Source organism: Bombus vosnesenskii, unplaced genomic scaffold, assembly GCF_011952255.1.
Source record: "Bombus vosnesenskii isolate JDL3184/JDL3185 unplaced genomic scaffold, Bvos_JDL3184-5_v1.1 scf7180000013991, whole genome shotgun sequence".
Lineage (NCBI taxonomy): Eukaryota > Metazoa > Arthropoda > Insecta > Hymenoptera > Apidae > Bombus > Bombus vosnesenskii.
In genome coordinates, this window is record NW_022883317.1 from 146,224 (window position 1) to 167,902 (window position 21,679).

At 40.6% G+C, this 21,679-nt stretch overlaps 1 protein-coding gene across 25 annotated transcripts in view; it reads left to right on the forward strand.

Annotated features, from left to right (window-relative positions):
- LOC117239422 overlaps positions 1–21,679 on the forward strand; it is a 168,207-nt gene that overhangs the window by 141,968 nt on the left and 4,560 nt on the right. For 7 of the 25 annotated variants that reach the window (XM_033504939.1, XM_033504941.1, XM_033504952.1 and 4 more), the window contains 12 exons: positions 1,636–1,807; positions 2,514–2,669; positions 5,740–5,885; positions 6,805–6,858; positions 7,192–7,260; positions 9,608–9,697; positions 10,280–10,342; positions 11,463–11,688; positions 13,305–13,415; positions 13,511–13,618; positions 13,822–14,004; positions 14,176–14,275. In XM_033504939.1, coding sequence (XP_033360830.1) covers positions 1,636–1,807; positions 2,514–2,669; positions 5,740–5,885; positions 6,805–6,858; positions 7,192–7,260; positions 9,608–9,697; positions 10,280–10,342; positions 11,463–11,688; positions 13,305–13,415; positions 13,511–13,618; positions 13,822–14,004; positions 14,176–14,275 — 1,478 coding nt within the window. Of the gene's footprint in view, positions 1–1,635; positions 1,808–2,513; positions 2,670–5,739; positions 5,886–6,804; positions 6,859–7,191; positions 7,261–9,607; positions 9,698–10,279; positions 10,343–11,462; positions 11,689–13,304; positions 13,416–13,510; positions 13,619–13,821; positions 14,005–14,175; positions 14,276–14,387; positions 14,500–16,957; positions 17,011–20,936; positions 21,047–21,679 lie in introns of those variants that run through there. The other 18 variants (XM_033504959.1, XM_033504964.1, XM_033504962.1 and 15 more) reach the window with 17 other exon arrangements.

Sequence of the window (21,679 nt, forward strand, 5' to 3'; positions counted from 1 at the left end):
GTGAAAAATATATTTCCAGTTTGACGAAGTATATTTTCGAGAATGTTATCCATCTCGATATCCAGCTTGTTAACTGGGCCATATTACGCAGGAATCCTGCAACCCCCAAAGTAAGAACGAATTAGATAAAATTGTGATCTGTAATGTGAATAATTTTGCGATCTCTGGTTTTGCAAAACAACTCTTGCATTATAAAATTATTGAAACTGTCTCATTTTAGGCTCGTCGATTATTTTGCAGAAAACTTGCAAACTACTTGGCTGAGAGTGAAAGACACGCAGCATCGGTTCTTCGTCCTCTTGATACAATAAACGTAAAGAAACTCACTCGAGGCAATTAATTTTAACACTTTACTTTTATTTAACGCTTTAATTTTAACACTTTATTAATCGGCTTTTTGTCGCCGACGCTTACCGACCGATAGCCTATTAATCGGCTTTTTGTCGCCGACGCTTTCCGATCGATAGCATATTAATCGGCTTTTTGTCGCCGACGCTTACCGATCGATAGCATATTAATCGGCTTTTTGTCGCCGACAATCTTTTTCATTATTTGAGCAGTAATTTGTTACATAATACTAAGGTACCTCGCTCAGTTGCGTCAACTGCGTTGCTTTGTAAGCTGCCACAGTTTTATACCAATTTGAAAAACTTACTATTCGCGATGAAGGAAAAGAATGGTATTGGGGAGTCTAAACCGAAACAGAGCCGGCGCCAGGGAGAATCTGCGCCTGAGCTGCCGGTCGGACGTGCGTTTGCTGTTGAACCGCTAACGGTCGATAAAGTGTTAACATTATACTTTTACGCGTCTGCCAAAATGCTGATCATACCGAAACTGAAATTGCCGAGTAATACCAGCCAATAGACAATTTTAAATAATATTAATTATACTACTAGACGAGCCATTAAAAAACACGCAGAAACAACAAAAAGAAATAAAGTATATTAAATAGCTGCAACAGTGATAAAGCTACTTTTCTTTGAAATTAAAAACTTCACACTAAATTCACTCCATTTCAGATCGTTGAAGGTTGATAGGTTTTTGCATAACATTGCCCAATTGACTCTGAAGATTTTGACTATGGAGGCGGTTTGGTCGCAACGGAATGGCTTCGAAAGAGAGTGAAAGAGAAAGAAAGAAAGAGAGAGAGAGAGAGAGGCCCTGAGATTGGCATTTTTGAGATTCGGTCGAACGAGACGCGACCCCTTGGAACACTCTCAAAGTATCTTGCAATGTATACGTAACCTTCCCCATGTGTGGTATACAGTATCTAAAGTAGAGCATCGCCGTCAACCCCATGATATCGTGTCCGATCCTATTATCACCAATAAAAATTCGTAGAACTCTTTGACATCCCATAAGAAGCACGTTCGAAGTCTGCATAGTCTGGATCAAGGTATAGCGAAATCATCAGATTACTTCACGATGCTGCTATACCTTGTACCTGGATAGTCCATTTTCTCTCTTGACCCCATCGATACCGATAATAATCTTCGTTCTCGAATCGCGACACCCATAAATGCAATTTAAAATTTTCTCCACCCGCTAAACTACGAATTTATTAAAATAATTTTCGGTTGCATAGGCGGATCGTTTACCCTCTACGTGGTTGTACTAATCCTTGCGATTCTACAGATCGATTGCACGGGGAAAGCGGTTATATGAGCAGTCCAGAAAGAGGTGGAGGAGTTGGCTCTGGAACTGGCAGATATCCACCTGGTCCTTACAGCGCTGGCAGCAGCTACGAGGACCCGTACTATTCGCAGTATTCGGGAACAGTGACACCGGTCATCGACGAGGAAGCCAGGTAACCGGAGTTCCACGGACCACCGCTTCGGTCGTTTCATGTTGATTTTCTCATACTCTCTCGCTAATTTCTCAATATTTATACAGAATCTTCTCATATGTATACCTATAAAATAGACTGCGGTAGAAAGTATCCATTCGACTTTGCAATAGTATTTTACAAGAGTTACAAAGCTTACGGAGAGCGTAATATTATTTTACCCTTGTGACGAATAATATTAAAATTATCAATTGAAAACGGGAACGAAAAAGAGTAGTTGCAAGCTGAACTGAGCCTTTTCCAAAATTTTGTCAAGCTGCTCTACAGCAGCATACTACTTGAACAAGGTATAAAGGTAGTTACTTTGAACGTGTTCTATAAAAAAGAAAAAAGAAAACCTCTTCTATTTGTCTTCATAATAATTATTAAAAACTCGTTGATAATTCGTGAAAGTAAAAATTGAGAAACTATTAGACATCAGTTATTTTAGACCATCTTATGTTTCAATCGTAATCGTTCGTTTTTGCTACTTTCGTTCGTTTAACTTCCTCCGAAGCCCAGTCTATCCGACAAAAAAAAAAAAAAAAAGAAAAGAAAAAGAAAGAACCACAAAAAGCGCGTGCGACGAGATACATCGTATCAACGACGTAAAGCAAAAGTTGGTCGTGGCGATCTCGAATTCGACTTTCGTGGATGGCTGATAGCGCGGATACGTATATCTCTGTTGTGGGTGGTGCAGCGATACGGAGCTGTTGGAGGAATCGTACAGCCTTTACGGTGTGAAACCGCCAGGCCGTCCGCCATCCGGTCCTCCGCGATCCCCGTTTCCTCCAGGGGCACCGCCACCTTTGCCATCCGGTGGCCAGAGCTACGACGCTACTCGGTACTCAGCTACCTTCTCTAGTTTTCGATAGAACCGCGACCTCAGACCTCGAAATTCTCTGTAAATGGAGATGCTGAGTCTGACCGTGACCGGTTGTCTCTACTTAAGCTATATATCGTCTGGTCAGAATATACGAATGCGCTTGCGAACGCGTCGCACAGTGGCACAAATTTTACCGATACACAAAATAAAGATCGTCGTTTCGAGTCACTTCGACAGAAATTATCAGCTTGGTCCAATTGTATTCTGATAAATCGTAATCGTTATATTGGCTTGGCAACTAAGTGATTGCGGATTTTGTCATTAGGTGGTATTGACAAAGTCCGCAATCACTTAGTTGCCAATCCAATATTATTGTACGTGTCGTCACGTCGTAATAAATTGCAACGAGTAATGAGACGAACTGAACGTAGATCTCATAGATCATTTAGGCGTTGAATATTCACCATGTGTTAGAAAATTTCTGTATTTTCGTCGCTGTATTCGCTTTCTCGTCGTTCTATGTTTCGTTGATCATCCGGTAATTGTCCATCGTTCAATTTGGCCACTGTGCGTCGCTCTTGTCGTGATGGTCAGCCATAGATACGACGACTACCGTTCCCAGGGGAGAGGAAGCAATCGATATGGTAGGTGCCTTGACAAATTTATCACGGCAGAACGGAGGATCGCGAGAGAGTAACGACTAGGGAAAGTGAAAAGCGCGCTGGCTTCCCTCTAGGCTCCCTTAGCCGAGTTATTTATACTCGTTCGTCGTTGCTATTGGCGCCTGGTGGATAATATTCCACGATATATTAGCCGTTTCGAGTTCATCGATCGGTATTCCCGTCGATTCCATTGACCTGAGGAAACCTCGCCTCGAAATCCACGTATAATACCTCCGTTCACGGCTATTGAAAAACTCGCACTCTGCCCAGGAATGGTCGTCGTTCGTTCAATGCATGTGTTAGTATGCGTCGAGGCATGCATGGAGAACGATAAGTTATGTTCCATATAGAAACGCAAAATTCGATACGGTCCTGCGTTTCTCATAATGCTCGAGTTTATCAGGTACACGCATATGGCGGCGCATTTTCGCCCAAGTTTCTGGACTGATGTTATTTACACAAATATTAATATTTATTATTAATATTACTATTTATTATTAATATTAATATTTATTATTATTAGATTATCTGGCAAGTTCCTAGAAGTTAGAAGGAGGCAATAGATGCGAAACATTTTTATATTATATTTTATTGCACGTATTAATATACTGCACGTAATGCAAAATCGATCATACGATGTAAATTGTAGGATAAAAATAGTAATGGATCAAAATAATATAAAACAAAAAACGTTGTGCATCTATTGTTTCCTTATGAAACGAAAGAAACTTTTCGGACGACCTAATAATATTTAGCAAATATTTTCGATTCTAAACTGTTGCTCTTACGAGATGCTGACTTATATATCCTGTTGCTTATTTTACGAGGTTATAAACCGGACAATAGCGTTTAACAGGGTACTTCAAGTGTAAAACGCTAAGCTCTTTTAGGTTAGGCAATTTTTGTATAAAATTTGCTGTAACACTTTTTACAGTCAAACTTTCAGACTGTATTTATACATATTTTGCTAAAATCAACCTGGTTTTTTTGCCGCGAAAAAAAGTCAAAATCGATGGTATTACATGCCCACGTACACATTGCCATCGTGGTCCATAATTCCAGCCGTTTTACTATAGTTTGAACAAAAGAAAAGTCTCGATAATTAGAAAAATGGCTGCACTATGAAGTTCCATCGTTTGATTTTCGGAAGCTTAAGGAAACAGAAGAAAGAAAGGTATTGAATTCGTCCTAGTTCAGGCCACAACGACGCACACATGCATCGAAAGTGCACAGAAAATTTGAAGCCACGTTAAGAAACATAGATCGGAGAAAAACGTGTTTGAAATTTCTTGTTACCAATAACAATCGTTCGTATAAAAGCTTCTCGAACAGTATACGTATAACTTCGTTAGTTGTAGGAGTTCAGACACAGACTTTCCCATACATACATTTCTGAAATTATATTCTTTGAGAAAATGCAAAAAGAAAGCGATCCTTCTTAACTTCAATTAATTGCACATTTACTTACGAAAGGTTTATATTGCTGAATTATAAGTAACACGATATTTAAATCAGCTCCACTTGTAACGTAATAAGAATAATCGTGTCACATACTCGATAAAATTTCGAAAATTTGTCGATAACCGTGCGTCGAATAAGAAAATTATACTTAGCTGGGAAACTTTTCTGTTAGACACAAGTCAGCTATCGGTCCAGCAACTGTTCGAATGCGCCGTGTATTCCGCCGTGTCCGATCGAAAGGACGAGAATTTCGAGAAAATTGGCATCCCTTTCGTCCGGAAAACGGCTCTGCGCTGAAAATACGGATCGGTGGAATGTAGCATGCCGACTAGCGGTCGTAGAGAGAATGTGTATCTGAGCGCTTTTGTGTATAGCCTTCTGGTGACGTAGGCTTTAGAAAGATCGCGAGTTATGCGGAACGAACCTTGCACGCGATTCTCATTATCGTCAGTTGATATTTTATTATATCTAAGCGTACGTGCATCCTGTGGAACGCTTCTTTGGAAGATACTAAGCCCGATTAGATTTAGATTTTGTCTCATCCCATTCTCAGTTTCTGCAACATGCAGAAACCGGAACCACCCCACGGACAGCACACGATGTCTCAAAGACGTATGTACATTTCACGTCCGTTTCAAGCTCCACCATCCTACGACTTGATCGGAACGTTTTGATTTTTACAATGCGGCATTCGACTGTAATCAAACTACGCACAGCCTATGTATCTATGCGTTCTTTAAATTTCCCAATGCGTTACAAAAGACCAGGAATTATTTTATAATAATGTTGCTATTACCACTGAACTGCCCTGAATCTGCAACGCAGAACGTTCAAACTGCATCTTCGCTACACGTCTCCAGGACATTAATCGTACGTCTTTACGACATCCATAAACAGACTGTGTGCTGTCCGGGCCGTGGTAACAAACGCGCCGGTTAACCGAAATTTGCTCGTTCCTTGTCTAGGATAAGAGTAGAACACATGGAGAGACAGCTGGCGAACCTGACAGGTCTAGTGCAGAAGGCTCTGACCCACGCACCTCACACGAGTCCATCGCCTCGTGATTATCTACAAGTTCCAGCTGGACGCGATCCTTACGCGAGAGGACCAGGTACGTTATCTGTCCGCTTTCTCAAATTCTCTATTCACACTAACTGCAACATGTGCGTAATCTTTTGATCGTTAGACGCGCCACACCCGGTTTCTCTGTTGTCTGCGAAAGAAACTTTCGTCCCTTGGTTTCGCGTAGATTTTTCTTTTCATCGGTCCACCTCTTCCCATCATCATCTTCTGGCCAATTTATTTTCACAGTCTCTTGCGTTCACGCCATCCGACTCGCCTCGACGAGAATAATTCGTCTCGTCGAAACGAACGGATTCGCATTTCTTTTCCATTCGATCTTTCGTCGCACTTAGACACATTAGAAGCATTAGCTCGTTACGTTCAACGGATTTATTCTGCGACGCTTTACCGCCTATCCCGTTCTCTCTGCGTGAATGTTCGTCCGCCCCTTAGCTTTCTTCGTTTACGTCGTTCCTACGATCGTTCGCGTTTTCTCTCTCGATTTTCCTTCTTTAGATACCACAGAGTTTAAACGATACCGATTCCATTCGATTCGGAGGCAGCAGAACAGACGCCCGTGACTGTCTGCCAGGCTGCACCTTCATTAGATCTAACAATACGTTTTTGCGCCACGGTTTATGCAGTGACAGCGGTACGACGCGGTTCTTCCAAGTAATTCCACGACTGACTTCTCAGTCCTGTTATTTTTCCAAATTCCACGAATATAATTTCAATCTCATGTACATGCCAGGTGTGTTTTATTAACGTAAAATAATATTTTTCAAATATTCGTTGATGGACGTCCTCTCCTTCTAACGATAAAACCATGTAATTAAAAAATTGTGTTATAATAAAATAAAATTAATTCTAACGCGACGTTACCGCTGCCACGTGTTGTAACGCGGTGTTTAAGTTTCCTGAACCCTGCTGTACAACTGCTTTGTTATTCCGACTGACGCACACACCAGGCGCCGGGGACGAGTTCGACAAACACTCTAGTTCCAGCTCTGCCTCATTGCCAGGTGTGTCTTCTTCATCTTCTTCTATCTTCTATTTTTCCGTCGAATCACTGTAACCGCTGTAATACATAGTTTATATATATATATATGTACTTATTCATACATTATATCATTATTGTTACTCATATATACTTATATTATTATTCTTAACATTATTTTTCTTCTACTACTTCTTACTCTTATTATTATCATTACTATTGTTATTATTATTATCGTTATTATTATTGAAATTACTATTATATACTATATTACTCTATTACTACTTATATACATTTTATAATAGTGCCCTACGTTTAACCAATGTGATTAAAACGGTTCTCCTTTGTAAAATTCAAGTGTCTCAACCTGCCGTTACAGATGACTCGTACTTAAGGACTGACGTAAAACCACCAAAGTTAGGCAAAGGTGCGGTTCACAAAGTATACACGTTTCTCCTGTTTATCCATGCAACAAAAGCATCGTCGCCTTATTCTTTTTTTTGCCAGTAAATCGTAACACATAGCAGCGATTCGTGCACTGCACGCGCTTTCTCCATCTTTCTCTCTTTCTCTCTCTCTCTCTGTCTTTTTCGCGCGCGCGCCTACTTTCACCCTCAGCTTCTTTCTGACGTTTCTTTTGCATCGTTCTAGCATAATACGCGGCGCATCCTCCGAAGGCACTTGGCACCAACCTCCTTACTTTCGTCGTTATCGGTTTCTATAGAATCGACCGCGTCTAGAAAATCCTTAAACCGTTTCGATAAATACGTTTCGACATTTGTCCCGTTCGCTTGCAATCGGTTCTATTGGTTGACAATTAAGTGACTGTGGATTTTATCATTAGCTAGTATTGACAAAATCTGCAATCACTTCGTTGCCGACCCAAGAGCAACTATAAGCAAACTGCGGATTTTTATGCATTTATGGTACACTTATTTTCGATTTTACTCTGCTTTCTCCTTTCTTCGCGTTCTTTACCTTCCTTTCTTTGTATATACACTACCGTGTATTCGTATTTGAACTTTGCACACTTGAGCTACAATACGATCGGAATATTCACAGTTTTATTATATTTTCAATGCTATGGAACATAATGAAGATACGCAATGTAGAAGAATACTTCTATAATTTTTATTGTTTGCTTCTTAACCGTAAGTGGAATCGACAGTTTTATCCAAGTGAAATCGAAACAAGGAATACGCATCTATTAGATTGCGCATTCGCCTGTAATAAATAGTCGGTATTACAGAGACCTATATAACCATTTTTCGTTAAAATCTTGGCGTAGTAATCAAAATGTTTCCACTTGTACGTCTCAGACGATATGTCGTTGCCTGAGATAAGATCAGAGACGAAAATTGAGTAAAATTGTTGAGTAAAATATATTTATGTATACGTTTCCTTCACGTTCTATCTCTTGTACCAAAGGATTTATCTGTTAAATAAATAAATAAATATTTGAAAGTGCAAAGATACATAGAATCCATATAACGTGAAAAATGTACATCTATAAAATATCAAAAGTATAGTAACTGTTACAATGTTTGGTAGGTAATTCTTACTTAAATTCACTTAAATTCCATTTTCTTTTTTAATTTAATTTTAACGTGAAGAAATATTAATTCGCATAAATATCCGCAGTGTGCTATAACAAGTTTTGCCCAGGTAACCATTTTTCTTTTCTTTTTTTTTTAACTCTCCGTATATGTGTCTGGTGATATCTCAGTATATAGCGTCAGATATATTTTTTTCTCTTATTTTCGTCGGTGGGATTTATGTGTTTCACTTTATGCCAGATGAAGGCTACAGACTTTTAAATTACAAGATGTTTTTCAGAATTCTGCTTAGAAATTGGAAACACGCAAGTGCTTTTCACTGAAAATTAACGTTGACTTTGTTTCGGCTTACATCGAGACGTGGGTCGAGATAGACCCAGGCACGGTTGACTGCGTGGGGGTAGCCGCGTATACACAACGTCTCATTTTAATGGATCCGCTCAAATGTCTCCTAAATTGTACGCTATCCGAAAGAAGACGTTTCAAATAAAATTCGTTCTTTCAACAAATTCTGATCTCTAGGAAATCTCAAAGTGACGTTTGCTTCTTCAAACGGAACTATACATTTTTTTCATACACCGTTCGATATCTAGTTTTTAATTCTCCTGGAAAATGAAGGTATTAAAAGTGCTTAGTATAAAAGACATTTCAAAGTTAATTTCATCGAATCGAGTATAGGAAAAGTACGAAAAAAAGCATAAATATAAAAGCACGGTATTATCTTTGCTCGTCTTTCGTAGAAAGTTTCAGTTTTGTAAGATCAAAGCTAAAATATCACAAATACTTTAAATTCCACCTCGATGCTTTTTTCCCTAGAGATTTAAAATTGCATCGTACGTTGTACAAAAAGAATGTATATTTCCATCAAAAAAAAAAAAAAAAAAAAATACAAAGCCGAGCATTGCAAGATCCTCCCGAAAAAGTAGATTCGATTTGGAAAAACACCTTTTCGAACAACGTGTACAGTTTCGAAGAAATGTTCGTGGATCGATTAGAACGAAACGTTCTATGTCCGCGTATGTGAGTTTAAGCTTTACGTTTCCTGTCCCATTGATGCACGAAAACTCGTCGCACTTACTTTCGGTTTACGGCTCGACGTTTAGCACCATTTCCTTTAATTTCGAAAGTTTGTCGCGCGCACGCCCGTCCGCTATAACCAAAAAGCCCACTTTAGCACGAGTATCGCAAGAAACATGCTCTGATCATCCTCTATTCCAGACAAGTCGGTGTCGTTTGAAAAGTCAGTGTCCTTCAGTGACGAGCCACCAGACATGAATTCCCCCAAGCAGCATTCCCCGCAGCACGCAGGTAATGGTTACCGCACATTCTACGAAATTATTATACGATACTTTTTCACTAAGCACGCTCCTCTCGGAGAATCGAGTTATTCTTCAATTCTTCAATCGAAGAGAAAAAGAAAAAAGTGGAGCGGCAGATGGAAGCAGAGTTCCGTTCGAACGATTAAATCGAACGAAAGCCTGTTTCGACAATGCGGAATCATGCGGTATATAGGCATTGCAATTATCATGGGAATTATAGTAAAATCCAACTGGGTCAACGACGTCCTTAGCTTAATCGCCGGCAGATGTCCCTAGTCGGCGAAGAAAATCGCTGACGATCTGTTCTTTCTCGTTACGCGGTCTGCCCGTAATTACAAATCGATCGGTAACGGTTTTGCAAACCGAGCGGATATCGGGCTCGTTCGATCCGAGCAGATTAAGGAACCGCCGATGTCGATTATCTGCAGCTCCGCCGTCTTTCTTTCTCTCAAACACCAAAGGTTAAAGATGTACTCAGAGAGAGAGATAAAAAAATATCCTTGTCGGAGTAGTTCATACTAACGCAATAATCTCTAACGACTTCTCGTGCAATGCCTTCCATCACGACTAGCGGACACAAAACCAACAAAACCGGCGATCAAATCCTCCACGTTGCCGAGGATGTCTTCGCAAGGTAAACCTGTTTCGTGTTTTTTTACGCTTCCACCAACCCTTGTGTCTCGTTACTTCCACTTGTTCTTGTGATTAACCTTATTGATCGTTCTTTCTTCTTTTTACGCCTCTGCCCCCCTCATTCCTTCTCTATTTGTTTCGTTGGGTTTTTGGTCCGCAATTGTGTGTTTAAATATCCAGATACGGTGTATTATCCAATCGTTTCTGTTTTAATCGTTCGTGCACCTAGCCAATCACCGAAGAACACGGTTCTTCCGCTTGCGTGCGAAATTTCCGACAGTGCATTCGAGAACGAGATGGTCGAAAAGCAGCATCGACAGATCCATTTTTTAAAGCAACCAACAAGTTACACGTAGTAGGGTAAATGACGCTTTTCGACGCAACTCACGCCTCGATCGCACACTGTCTATAGATGGGTGATTGTCCTGGAACTCGAGAGGATAATTCAAAGGTAAAACGTCCTATAAGACGCATGATCGTTGATCGTCCACGATACCATCGTCCATACTCGTCCATTCGTTTCTTTCGTTCCTATCCCTTTGCTGCCCTCTGCACAGCTTTCATCGCCTAGTCGCCGATAAAATGGTGACGATAAAAATGACAGCGAAATTGTACAACTGGTCACTCGCCCCTCGTTCATATACTCGTGCACCAGTCCGCCCTTTGATCGTGCGAAAGGCGTCGCATTAACGAGTGACAGATGGCGCCAGCCGCTAAATCCGGCCGGCTGACAGCGCTCCCTACCTCATCCATAAATTGAAACGCGGTGACAGAAAAGAATGTTACAAACATCATTTTTTAAATTTACCGTTAAATCTATCGTCTGTCACAATTATTGCCACACTATCATAGTTATTTTTACGGATCATTCAATCTCATTGATCGATCGCCACTGCCCCATTTTCAATTACGTTTCTTGCTACTGGCAAACTCGATCCGATTTGACTGGATCGCAAGGTAACAAGGATCAAAGGACGATGATCAAGCTGGACGATTTTCGCACGGTTTAACGGGCGGAAATGCCAACGCTTGTGCCCGTACATGTGAGCACGATGTATCGTGCGAAATCGATGAGAAGGACGAGAAACATGATCGTTGACGCTTGACCGAATCATTTTCAGAGAGAGACAGGCACAAGCCGACACCGCCACCGAAACCGGCAGCGTTGGTAGCTGGCCAATATGTTTATCGTGACATGGCGCTGACACCGGAAATGTACAACCAGCTGCGAGGTTTGCAGAAGAAGGCGAAGGACCTCAGGCAAGAAGTTAGAAATCTGAGACGCATGTCTCAGGCCCAGGCGCACACCATACGAGAGACTATATTGGATACGTTCATCACCATCAGGTGCGCAAAATGAAACAAGTATGAGAAGAGCTATGGAACTTTCTTCAAACTTAATCCAAGTGATTTATATATAATTGCAAGAAACATTTTCATTTATTGTATATCAGTCTAGTCGTGCTTTATCTTCATCATAATTACACGTGTTTTTCATTCTCGTCGTGTTCTTTTTCTACACGGAGAGCGATCCTTCCATTGCTTTCTCGTGTGTAACATATATTTATTTATTTATTGCTCGATATCTCAGGCTTACATAGTTCCAAAGCCGACCACACACTGCGTGTGGCTGCGTTCTCGAGCGCTATACACGTGTAAATTCAGTGCACAAGTATGCTTAACGACCATATGGTCGGTTATATAGCCTGCGCACGGCACAAGTATACTTGAAATGAATTCTACTTATGTTTATGTGTTTCTATATAAATATGTACTACGGCCATATCTGATGCAGCCACACGTATTGTGGCATAGTCACCTCACTCCTTCTAAGTTTATATAAACTACACTACAAACGAAAAACTTACTAACCTTCACGTGTACGGTCGATTTCATTTAATTTCTCAAATATTGGTTGGCAACTAAGTGATTGCGGATTTTGTCATTAGGTAGTAATGACAAACCCGCAATCACTTAGTTGCCAACCTAATATTAACACGTTGAATGTCACGTCAGTTTTACAAGGTTTGGCCGTAACGTCACGATGAATTTTTTATTATGCGATACATATAATGTTGAAATATTACCTACAAGAGATATGTTACGGTATATAATCATCATTAATGAATTTATCTCACTGAGGTCACTGGTGACCCACGTGGCGTTGTAGTGCAGTTTCGCTCGATTCACTTATTTTTGCGATTATCAATTATGTCATATTGTTTCTTCACGTTGCTCAAATAATTGCTCCACGTTGTTACGTGCCGGGATCTACCATAAACCATAATCCATCCCTCGGTCATACTTATTCGGACCTGCAATAATTCTAAAGAACCGCCACAAGATTTAGCATTGTCTACTTTACTGTCAAGGCCCTTTTTTTTTATATGTTTTATACTGCATTAATTTCGTCACACCATTGTAGTAACGATGGTAATAATAAAACATTTATAACTATTCACATTTGTTCAAACTATGTATTTCCACTAATCTTGGTACGCCTGTCATCGGTGACCCGCACGGCGCCACGGCAAAGTTGAGTGCGGGTCACTGGTCACCCCATGGCATTCAACGTGTTAAGCTTAAAAATTGCTTACTGATGTTTGCTGACAAGAAACTTGGTTGAGCCCCGGTGGATCTCTGGCTTTAGGTTTCGGTCAAATGTTATTTCATCCGCAACCAATTCTAACGCAAACGCTGCCATAGACGTTCAATTAATAAGTAAAATTTAAAATACAGTAGAGTCTACTCCGTACTTGTGCAATGAATTTGGATCTATATGTTGTTCAAATATATAGTTACGTGCTTTACTTTGAGCAAATCCAAAGACTCATTGACATTCCTATTTCAAACACTCGTACCTCAGACGTATCTCTTCATCTTCTTGAACACGTATAATTATATTGTTAATAATATCGTTTAATATAATCATTGGCTATTTTTATTAATTTGTGTGGACATAGGACAATGTTGCTGTCGTGCGGCGACGCAGCTTGGGATGCGGAGAAGATTCGACTGAGCCGCGAGGAAGACCTCTACAGGCAGGAGATGTTGAGGCTGGTAAAAGATCTAACGTACGTGTTTCATTGTATTCTCTCGTTTCTTCTCGTATCTCTTAGATGTATTCTCGTATCTCTACAACCGCTGACACATGATCTGCCGCTTTCAGCGAGCTGGAGAACACAGTGGAGGAACTACGTGGCAACGTCATAAACAGAAAGACAAGGGTCAATATGTCGGATGTGGAGAACATGGCCTTGATAATGAGCAAATCCAGGTAAAGGGAGAGAGAGAGAAAGGCGAGTTACTAAATTGGTAAAAGCTAAACGGCAGTTGCAAAAGCTTTCAAGAACTAAACCTGTGTACTTTCAAGTTTGACTAATTTTATAACGTCACCATACACATCCATTCTCTTACTTTCAAAAGCAAATCCTATATTCCGATTGAAAACGATGTGACAGACCGCATTTTCTGTTTTAGCAAAACGGTGGCGGACCTGAAGGTGCGATTCCCGAGTCTTCAGGAAGGTATGAAGGGTTTATTGAGCTCTGAAATGGAGATGGTCGTACGAGCGGAGAAATTCCTGAAAGAAGAGCCAGAACGATTAGAGTCGGCGTTGAAGCGTTGCAAAAAGCTCACTAGTACCCTCGTGACGCTCAAACGGTAGGTAACATTGCTACGGTCCCTGAATACGGTCCACATGAATTAGGATCATGTAAGCGCGCAACGAAAGATGCACAAAATTAACTGGGAAACGAGTGAGAATTATAAAGGGATAGAAGAAATTTGATATTGTGTTCGCCAAAACTAACTGGTAATCTGTATATTCCGCAGTTTGGCGTCGGTGCAAGAGCAGCGATTACCAAACGCAGCAGCGAGCGTAGACGCCGAGGAGACGCCACCGATAACACCGACCTCTGCTCAACATTCCAAGGTAACGCTTCATTTGCCCCGCTCGCTCGCTCGCTCGCTGTCTTTTATTTCTTTTTCTCTTTTCTAATGTCTCTGTCTATCTAATCTGGATCCTCGTTCGACTTCTTTCTCAGCTATTTCCGTTCCAATAATACCCGTTGCATGGAATTCCTGAAGAAAAAACCTATCACGATCCTGTGATCCAGTTTGTCGCGCTTTGGAAACCTCTCTGCCCCCTTCCGAGAAGGATGAAAAAAAGAACGAAGCGTTTGATTTGCGAAAATCTCAATGAAAGATCGCGTACCGTTGTTGATAAAAGGCACTCGACATGGAGCACAAACGCAACTTCGCGTTCTACGTTTCTTCGTGGGACGTTCGCGTGGATTGTGCCGAGAAATCTTTGCAAAGTCGATGCACGTGGTTCCCCTTTCTTCGTCGTGTTTGTACGATTTGCTTGACAAAGAGAACTTTACACGCGGCTAGAAGCGACAGAAGCGTCGAAAACTTTCCGCGAGTGATTAAAACAGAGCAAATCCTGTGATGTCGCGAGCGAAAATGTGACGCGGTCTTTTGGCATAGTCTCGTTGTTTAAATGAGAGTAGCGTCAGAAACACCACTCCAGAGCTTTGTAGATCTATCTTTGCCTAATCGAGTAAAACAATGTGGTATCTTGCAGTGACGTACGTTAAGTCTGACCACCGCTTACCCCGTATCCTATTATGCTAAACAGCGCATGCAACGAGTGACATAGAATTTTGTCTACACATATATATTTATATAACTGTATACATAACTATATATGTATATATACATATCGTACTTTTGGTATTGGTACACATACTCTCTCGTATATTTTGTCTGCGTATCGTATGTACACCCTCGTTCATAAGTGTTAGAACACTCGTGAAAAGTTAGATTTGGATTAGGTTAAAAAGAATGTCAATGATCTTCAAATTCTGAAGAGATAACTTTACGTCAGTTTAAGCCAATTAGCTCTGCCCTCGCATCATTCTTTCTATTGATAAAAAAAGCAACGAAGATGTTTTGGGAGTTTGAGATGAACAATCTGCATAGTTCTATAATTTTATAATTCTATCATATCATAATACTTTCAGAAATATACATAGAATTATACAATTATACGATACTATAATAATACTATAATGTTACAACTCTATGATACTTTGCTAGACGCTATATGCTATACCAACGAGATTGTATAACTTTCTCATTCGAAAAATTCTTGCAAACAATTTCTTCGCCAAATTGTATCCATACGTTACTGGATATTGTTTTATACGAATTAAAAATTCTGATCGGTCTAAATCTTTTCCTGCCAATCTATACCAATGTATCGCATTCTGTACAATATACCACTAGGTGTCCTAATACTTAAAAACGGGAGTGTACATACATACGCGAGTCCATGCGTGCATTCGTGATCTTTCACGCAATCGGCACCAAAACACTGCGAAACGCGTGCCACCGAAATACACTTTGCTTGATTCGCCTGTATCCAAGAGTAAACTCGGTCTCGGGATTCGTCTCTGGAAACGATCTCGTGCGTACAGTGCCTTCTCTACGGCTTCAAGTTCGCGAAAGATACGGTCTTCGCGTGTTCGTTACTCCAAGAAGGATCCTCGTTGGATCCATGGATCTCTTCGTCGACCGTTGGATCTCTCGGTCTCTCGATCGAAGTCTAGTCGAAATCTAATGTAAACCTTTCCTCGATACGAAACGAGCCGCTCGTTTCTCGGACGAGCTTTGTCGCGAAAATTCAGCGGCCAGGACCAAGTCTCGTTACTCTATAGAGGTAAAGGATTGGGGCAGTACGCCAAACACGCGTTTCTATCGAACGTCCCAGTGACAAAACGAATCTTCCTTCAACTTGTGTCTCTTTGTGACATGGACCCTGACTTCCACCCTGATCAACCCCCCATCACCAATATTTTCAGTGTTTGCTGTGTCCCGATAGTATAGATATTTTTTATACATTTAGCAGCGTATGATGTGACAAAACGAGTTTCGGTCGTCGAGCCACGATACGAAAAGCTCTTTTTCCCAATTTTCTCTGTCTCCTTGTTTTCTTTGCTTCTGTATCGAATGACCGCGAGTGCCGACGACCGTGTTTTGTCAGATCATTCTCAGTGTTAGTTGTGACTTAAGGGGAAAAAAAAGGAAAAAAGAAAGGAAAAATCTGCGTCGCGACGGGATTAAAGAGCGTTTGTTCCCACTATATTTTATATTATATATATATATAAAAATCTTGTCTTTTTTTTCAATTAAATCTTGTTCGAAAGAGACGAATTTGGAGCGGCGGGCTGGACGCGAGACAACAACGACAAAAATTTGTTCGCCATCGTCGGTTGTTGCTCGCGTTTTGATCGTCCCTTCTCTTTCCGATAATACGAGCGAAACGAGAGGTTCGATCGGCTCTAACGATGATGATGATGATGATGATGCTTTGCCACATGTAACGTCGTCCTGATACGAGTATATGCCTGACAAGCGACGCGGGTTACGCAGACCTTACGCCGCTGTCTCGACACAGCGAGTTTTTAAATTAGACTGTTTATTAATTAAAGAAATAATATCTCTCTATATATTATATATATATTCCTCTCTGTCTCTACTTTTCCTTTTTAATAAGAACTATAAAACGCAGGTTGCAGGCAAGATAGTGAATATTATATTAATTTTTTAGTATGGCTGGAAGTGGAGTACTAACTTCAAGGAGGCCATACAGACCAGTCACGAGTAATTTTTTAATGATTCATATATTTATAAATTATTAATTATTATTATTAATATTTCTACTTTATTATTATTATTATCATTATTATTATTATTATTATTATTACCATTATTATTACCATTATTATTCTGTACTATTTTATATACTATATATATATATATAAATATCCATACATCCAAACGCACATATATATATGCAAACATATGTACACTTATACAATCACCAATTCTAAATATATATTCACACACGAAATATATATATATATACCCCCCATACACACCCCTAAGCGCAAACGCTCACATACATACATACATACATACATACATATATACATACATACATACATACATACATACATACATACATACACACACGCGTGTTTATATATATATTATATATATATATATTCCTTTTGTCGGTATGATGTCTGCCGCACAAATCGTCATATTGTTCATATAACTGTTTATCCTTCACGACGCTCGAAGCATTTTGCCAAATTCCTCCCGTCTTTCTTTTTTTCCGTGTACACGCGCGAAAAGAGACTGTCCTTTTTTTTTAAGCGGTAGCGAGAGAGAAAGTAAAGCCTTGCGTGGAAGTTTGGCGGAATTCTTCGAGGGATTCGCCGAGCGAATTCTTGTCGTCGTTGCTCCGGATCTATACATATATATAACTCGTATATACATATACATATATATCGTTTAGACGCGATAGAGCTCCGTTTTTTACTGTCGTGACGAAAGGTTGGGAATAATCGCGGTCGCGAATCAGTTTCTCTCTCTCTCTCTCTCTCTTTCACTCTCTCTCTCTCTCTTTCTCTCTCTCTCTGTCTCTCTCTTTCTCTCTCTCTCTCTCTATTTCTCTCTTCGCACCGAGGAGTTGTCTGACCCGCACCGGTTCGTACTACTGAATCGCGGACGTTTCATCTAGAGGTCAGGATTTACAATTAGAACGTGCATTAACCTTCAGTCGATGGAAGCTAGATCATCGTTGTCGAATATCTTGTTTTCCAAGACGATTGAAAATGTTTTTACCACTGCGTATTGGTAGTTTTCATTCGAATAAACAAAGATTTGAATTTGGATAAAACGTACTATCACAGATCACTGCCGGAGCAGAAATTTCGTGTACCATACATAGACATCTTTACATATCCTGGTAAAATCAAATAACAGATACCTATAATTCAAACAGAACGATAAATATTAACGTAATTTATTTTTTCAAGCACGCTACGATATTACCGAAGGAATGTTGTATAAGAAAAAGTAAAGCGAGTAGCAAATAAGAGGAAAAATTTTACTCGAATAAAAGTTTAATTCTAAATTTATAAAAAAAAAATAGTCCATAGTAATTTCTAAAGGAATAAACGTGAAATATTTGCAGGAACGAAACGTGACCCAGCTTTCACCGTCCAAGGATTATACGTATATCAGATATGTCGGAAGTTCGATTCGCGAATCTCTTTACCCGTATCCATTTTGTTAGGTCATTTAACAGATGAAAATGGCCGGATTGTTAATAAAACCATTCAAGGCCTCTAGTCGCGTTGCGTTGTTTGCATCTTACCGACACACCTAGAGCTTTGTTATCGTTGTCCCGCTATGTCCCAGCGCTTTTCAGACCCGACACGTACCGGCAAAGAGCATACCCGACACGCACGAAACATTTCCGGGATTAATAAAAGCGTGCAAAAATCCCTCGGCTGTGCTACGCGCTACGCGCCTTACGAGCTCTCACTTGGCCTTCTCGCAATACCTCCTTCTTATTACATTATCGCTGTATACTCTTATATTTAACGATTTATTCTCTTAGATGCATATACCAATTTTTACGACGACCTTTTACTCTTAATTTACGTCGGAGTATCGTCCGAGTAACGCTCGATGAGCCACGCGGCACCATTTCCAAGGAAACAAAGTAGTTGCGATCTCGACTCGTCAGACACACTCGTTCCAATCCATTTCTTATAGTAAGGTGTAACAATCCCCCAACCCCCGTCTCTGTTCTCGACACACAAGGTTTACATTGGATTTCCCGCGATTAAGTTCGCGGCGACGATCACAACAACGACGACAAATACGACGATCACGATGAACATTGGAAATGAAAGAATCCTGTAAATTGCACGTGATCGTCGTCGAATGCGCAACTGCTCGTTCCTCGCTCGGTCCTGCAGCCCCCTTTCTCACTATCCGCACTTTTCGCTAACCTATATTACGAATACATGCATCTACGGGGAGAGAAGAGAAAGAATTTCTCGCCGCTCGAATAGGCGTTTCGTACCCATGATTTCTATCTATCAGTACGTCTTAAGCTGAATCTCACACTGACGGACAATTGTCCGCAGACACGCGTCGCGTCCAATCAGCGTCTGTATTTCATGGGATACAGGCAGTAAAACAGACGCCGATTGACCGCAACACGTGTCCGCGGACAGTTGTGTGTCAATGTAGATTTAACTTTACAGGATGATTTCACAAGAAAAGAAAGAAATAACTCGACAACATGGATCATGCACTTTGTCAATTTGTTGTTTCATCAAACATTCGCCGAATTATTTATACCGCATATTTGCCAATTAGTTCGGTTAATTGCAGCGAACGAACAAACAGCAGTAGAGAAAATTCGAGAAATAACGCGAGATATAAGCGCGTCGATAACAGACATGTATAAAATTGAAAAAATCTCAAGAAACGTGAACGACTCTTATTTATCGATTTAAGAAAATGAACCTGTACAATTGGTAAATCAATTCTCCAGATAACTCGACGATCATAAATCGTATCTATTACGTTTCTCTTGTATTTGCTTTTGCAAACACGTTCGTCGAGTTATTTATTGGAAAATCAACCTGTAGATATTCGAGCGAATAAAAAGTTTCGTTGCTTGTTCCATTTATGATTTTGCAGTCGTTTGGGACGTTCGCTGATGCTTGGTACGCGCAAAACTCGATCATCGTCATCACGCCATTATCATCCTCACTTTTTCTTTGGTCATTCTGCTCTGACTGTCGCGTCTCACATAATTTTTCACCGTTGCTTTCGATTTCTTGCGAGATTGGTTCACAGCTCGCCGGCACCCTTGCTTCACCGTCCAAACTTTCGGTTCTTTCAAAACGGATCGATTCGACGTCGTCACTTTGTTCCATACACATGTTTCTGTACACACGCCCCTTTTCTCTTTTTCTTCCTTCCTCTCTTCTCTCTCTCTCTCTCTCTCTTTTTCTTTCTCTCTCTCTCTTTCTCTCTCTCTCTCTCTCTCTCTTTCTCTCTCTCTTACTATAAGGATTGGACCAAAGGTTTTGATTGTGTGTATCTTTGATCGGCCAACTTTTACATTACTTTATACCGTGTATATACCTGTGTTTCTTTCTTCGAACCAGACCCCACTCGTCTGCAACTTTTTTCAAGCATGTTCCTTCGTGTGTGCGTAAAGGAATGCGCGCGTATCGTACGCGCAGCATGCGACATGCACGTGATCTAAATATGTTGTGTAAACACGTACAGGAGTTGGCGATCTCCGTTTGCTCTGCACGTCGAGTTAGCGTGTAGCCATGCATGCTGTTTCAAGCTTCGTTTTTTGCCGAACAAAAAGGACGCAGTCGTGGCGCGTTTACCGGGTATCGAGTAACACTCTTTTTCTAGAGGCAGCAAACAGCTAACGTACGTTTTCGGGAACGAAATAGAGGATTTTTGGTGGATGCCCGGCGAACGTTACTCGACTAGCACGGCTTTCTTTTTCGTACACGGACTGACAAAGAGAACACGGATGATAAATGCGGGACGAGAAACGTTCTGGAAGCGTCGATCGCCGCGCCTCCGTGAGAACTATTCGCGAGCGAATTAGGACACAGAGCTACGCCGATTACAACGGCCGCAAATCTGATTTTGGATTTTTGATTTTTGGTTTCTCTGTTTTTTTTTTTAAGTTGACTAATACTGGACGACAACAATCGATGCCAAATGTAAAAGAGCCCCAAACGAGTACTGACTTGTAACACGCACAACGCACGCACAAAACGTATAACCCAGACCGCAGGTAACTATTTAACGGAATTAATAATTACGTATGTTTATTCCATTGATTTTGTTATAATATACTTTTTTTCTATTTTCGCTCACCGACTCATTGACTCGCATCGTTCGATCGATCTCGCGCCTTCCGATTTTCTCGGTCATCCTACTTTTTTCGCCTATTTCTCACGGTTTTTTTCTTTCTCTCTCTCTCTCTCTCTCTTTCTCTCTATCTATCTATCTATCTGTCTATCTATCTCACTATCACGCTCTAGCCCTCGATCGCTCACCATTTGTCTCACCCACAGCACCCTTGCATGCGAACATTATATTCGCGCACATTTCACTATTACTGGCATGACGTAGCCGATACACGAATGGTCGATTCGCGAGCCATCGTCGCTCGATAGCGGTGCGTCCTACTACCAATCTCTCTTCCGCTTCACACGGGGATACGTATAGTGGTTCATGAAATTGTTTGAGTCGTTAGAAGCATTTCACGAATGCATTTTATACCGTTAACATATTAGTAAGATTCGAAGATATTTTGAAATTTGATTGTGGCTACGACGCGAGTGGACTTTTATGCAAATTCATATCTTCAACGACATAATTCGTGTGTTACACGTTATATACATACGTTATACGATAAATAGTT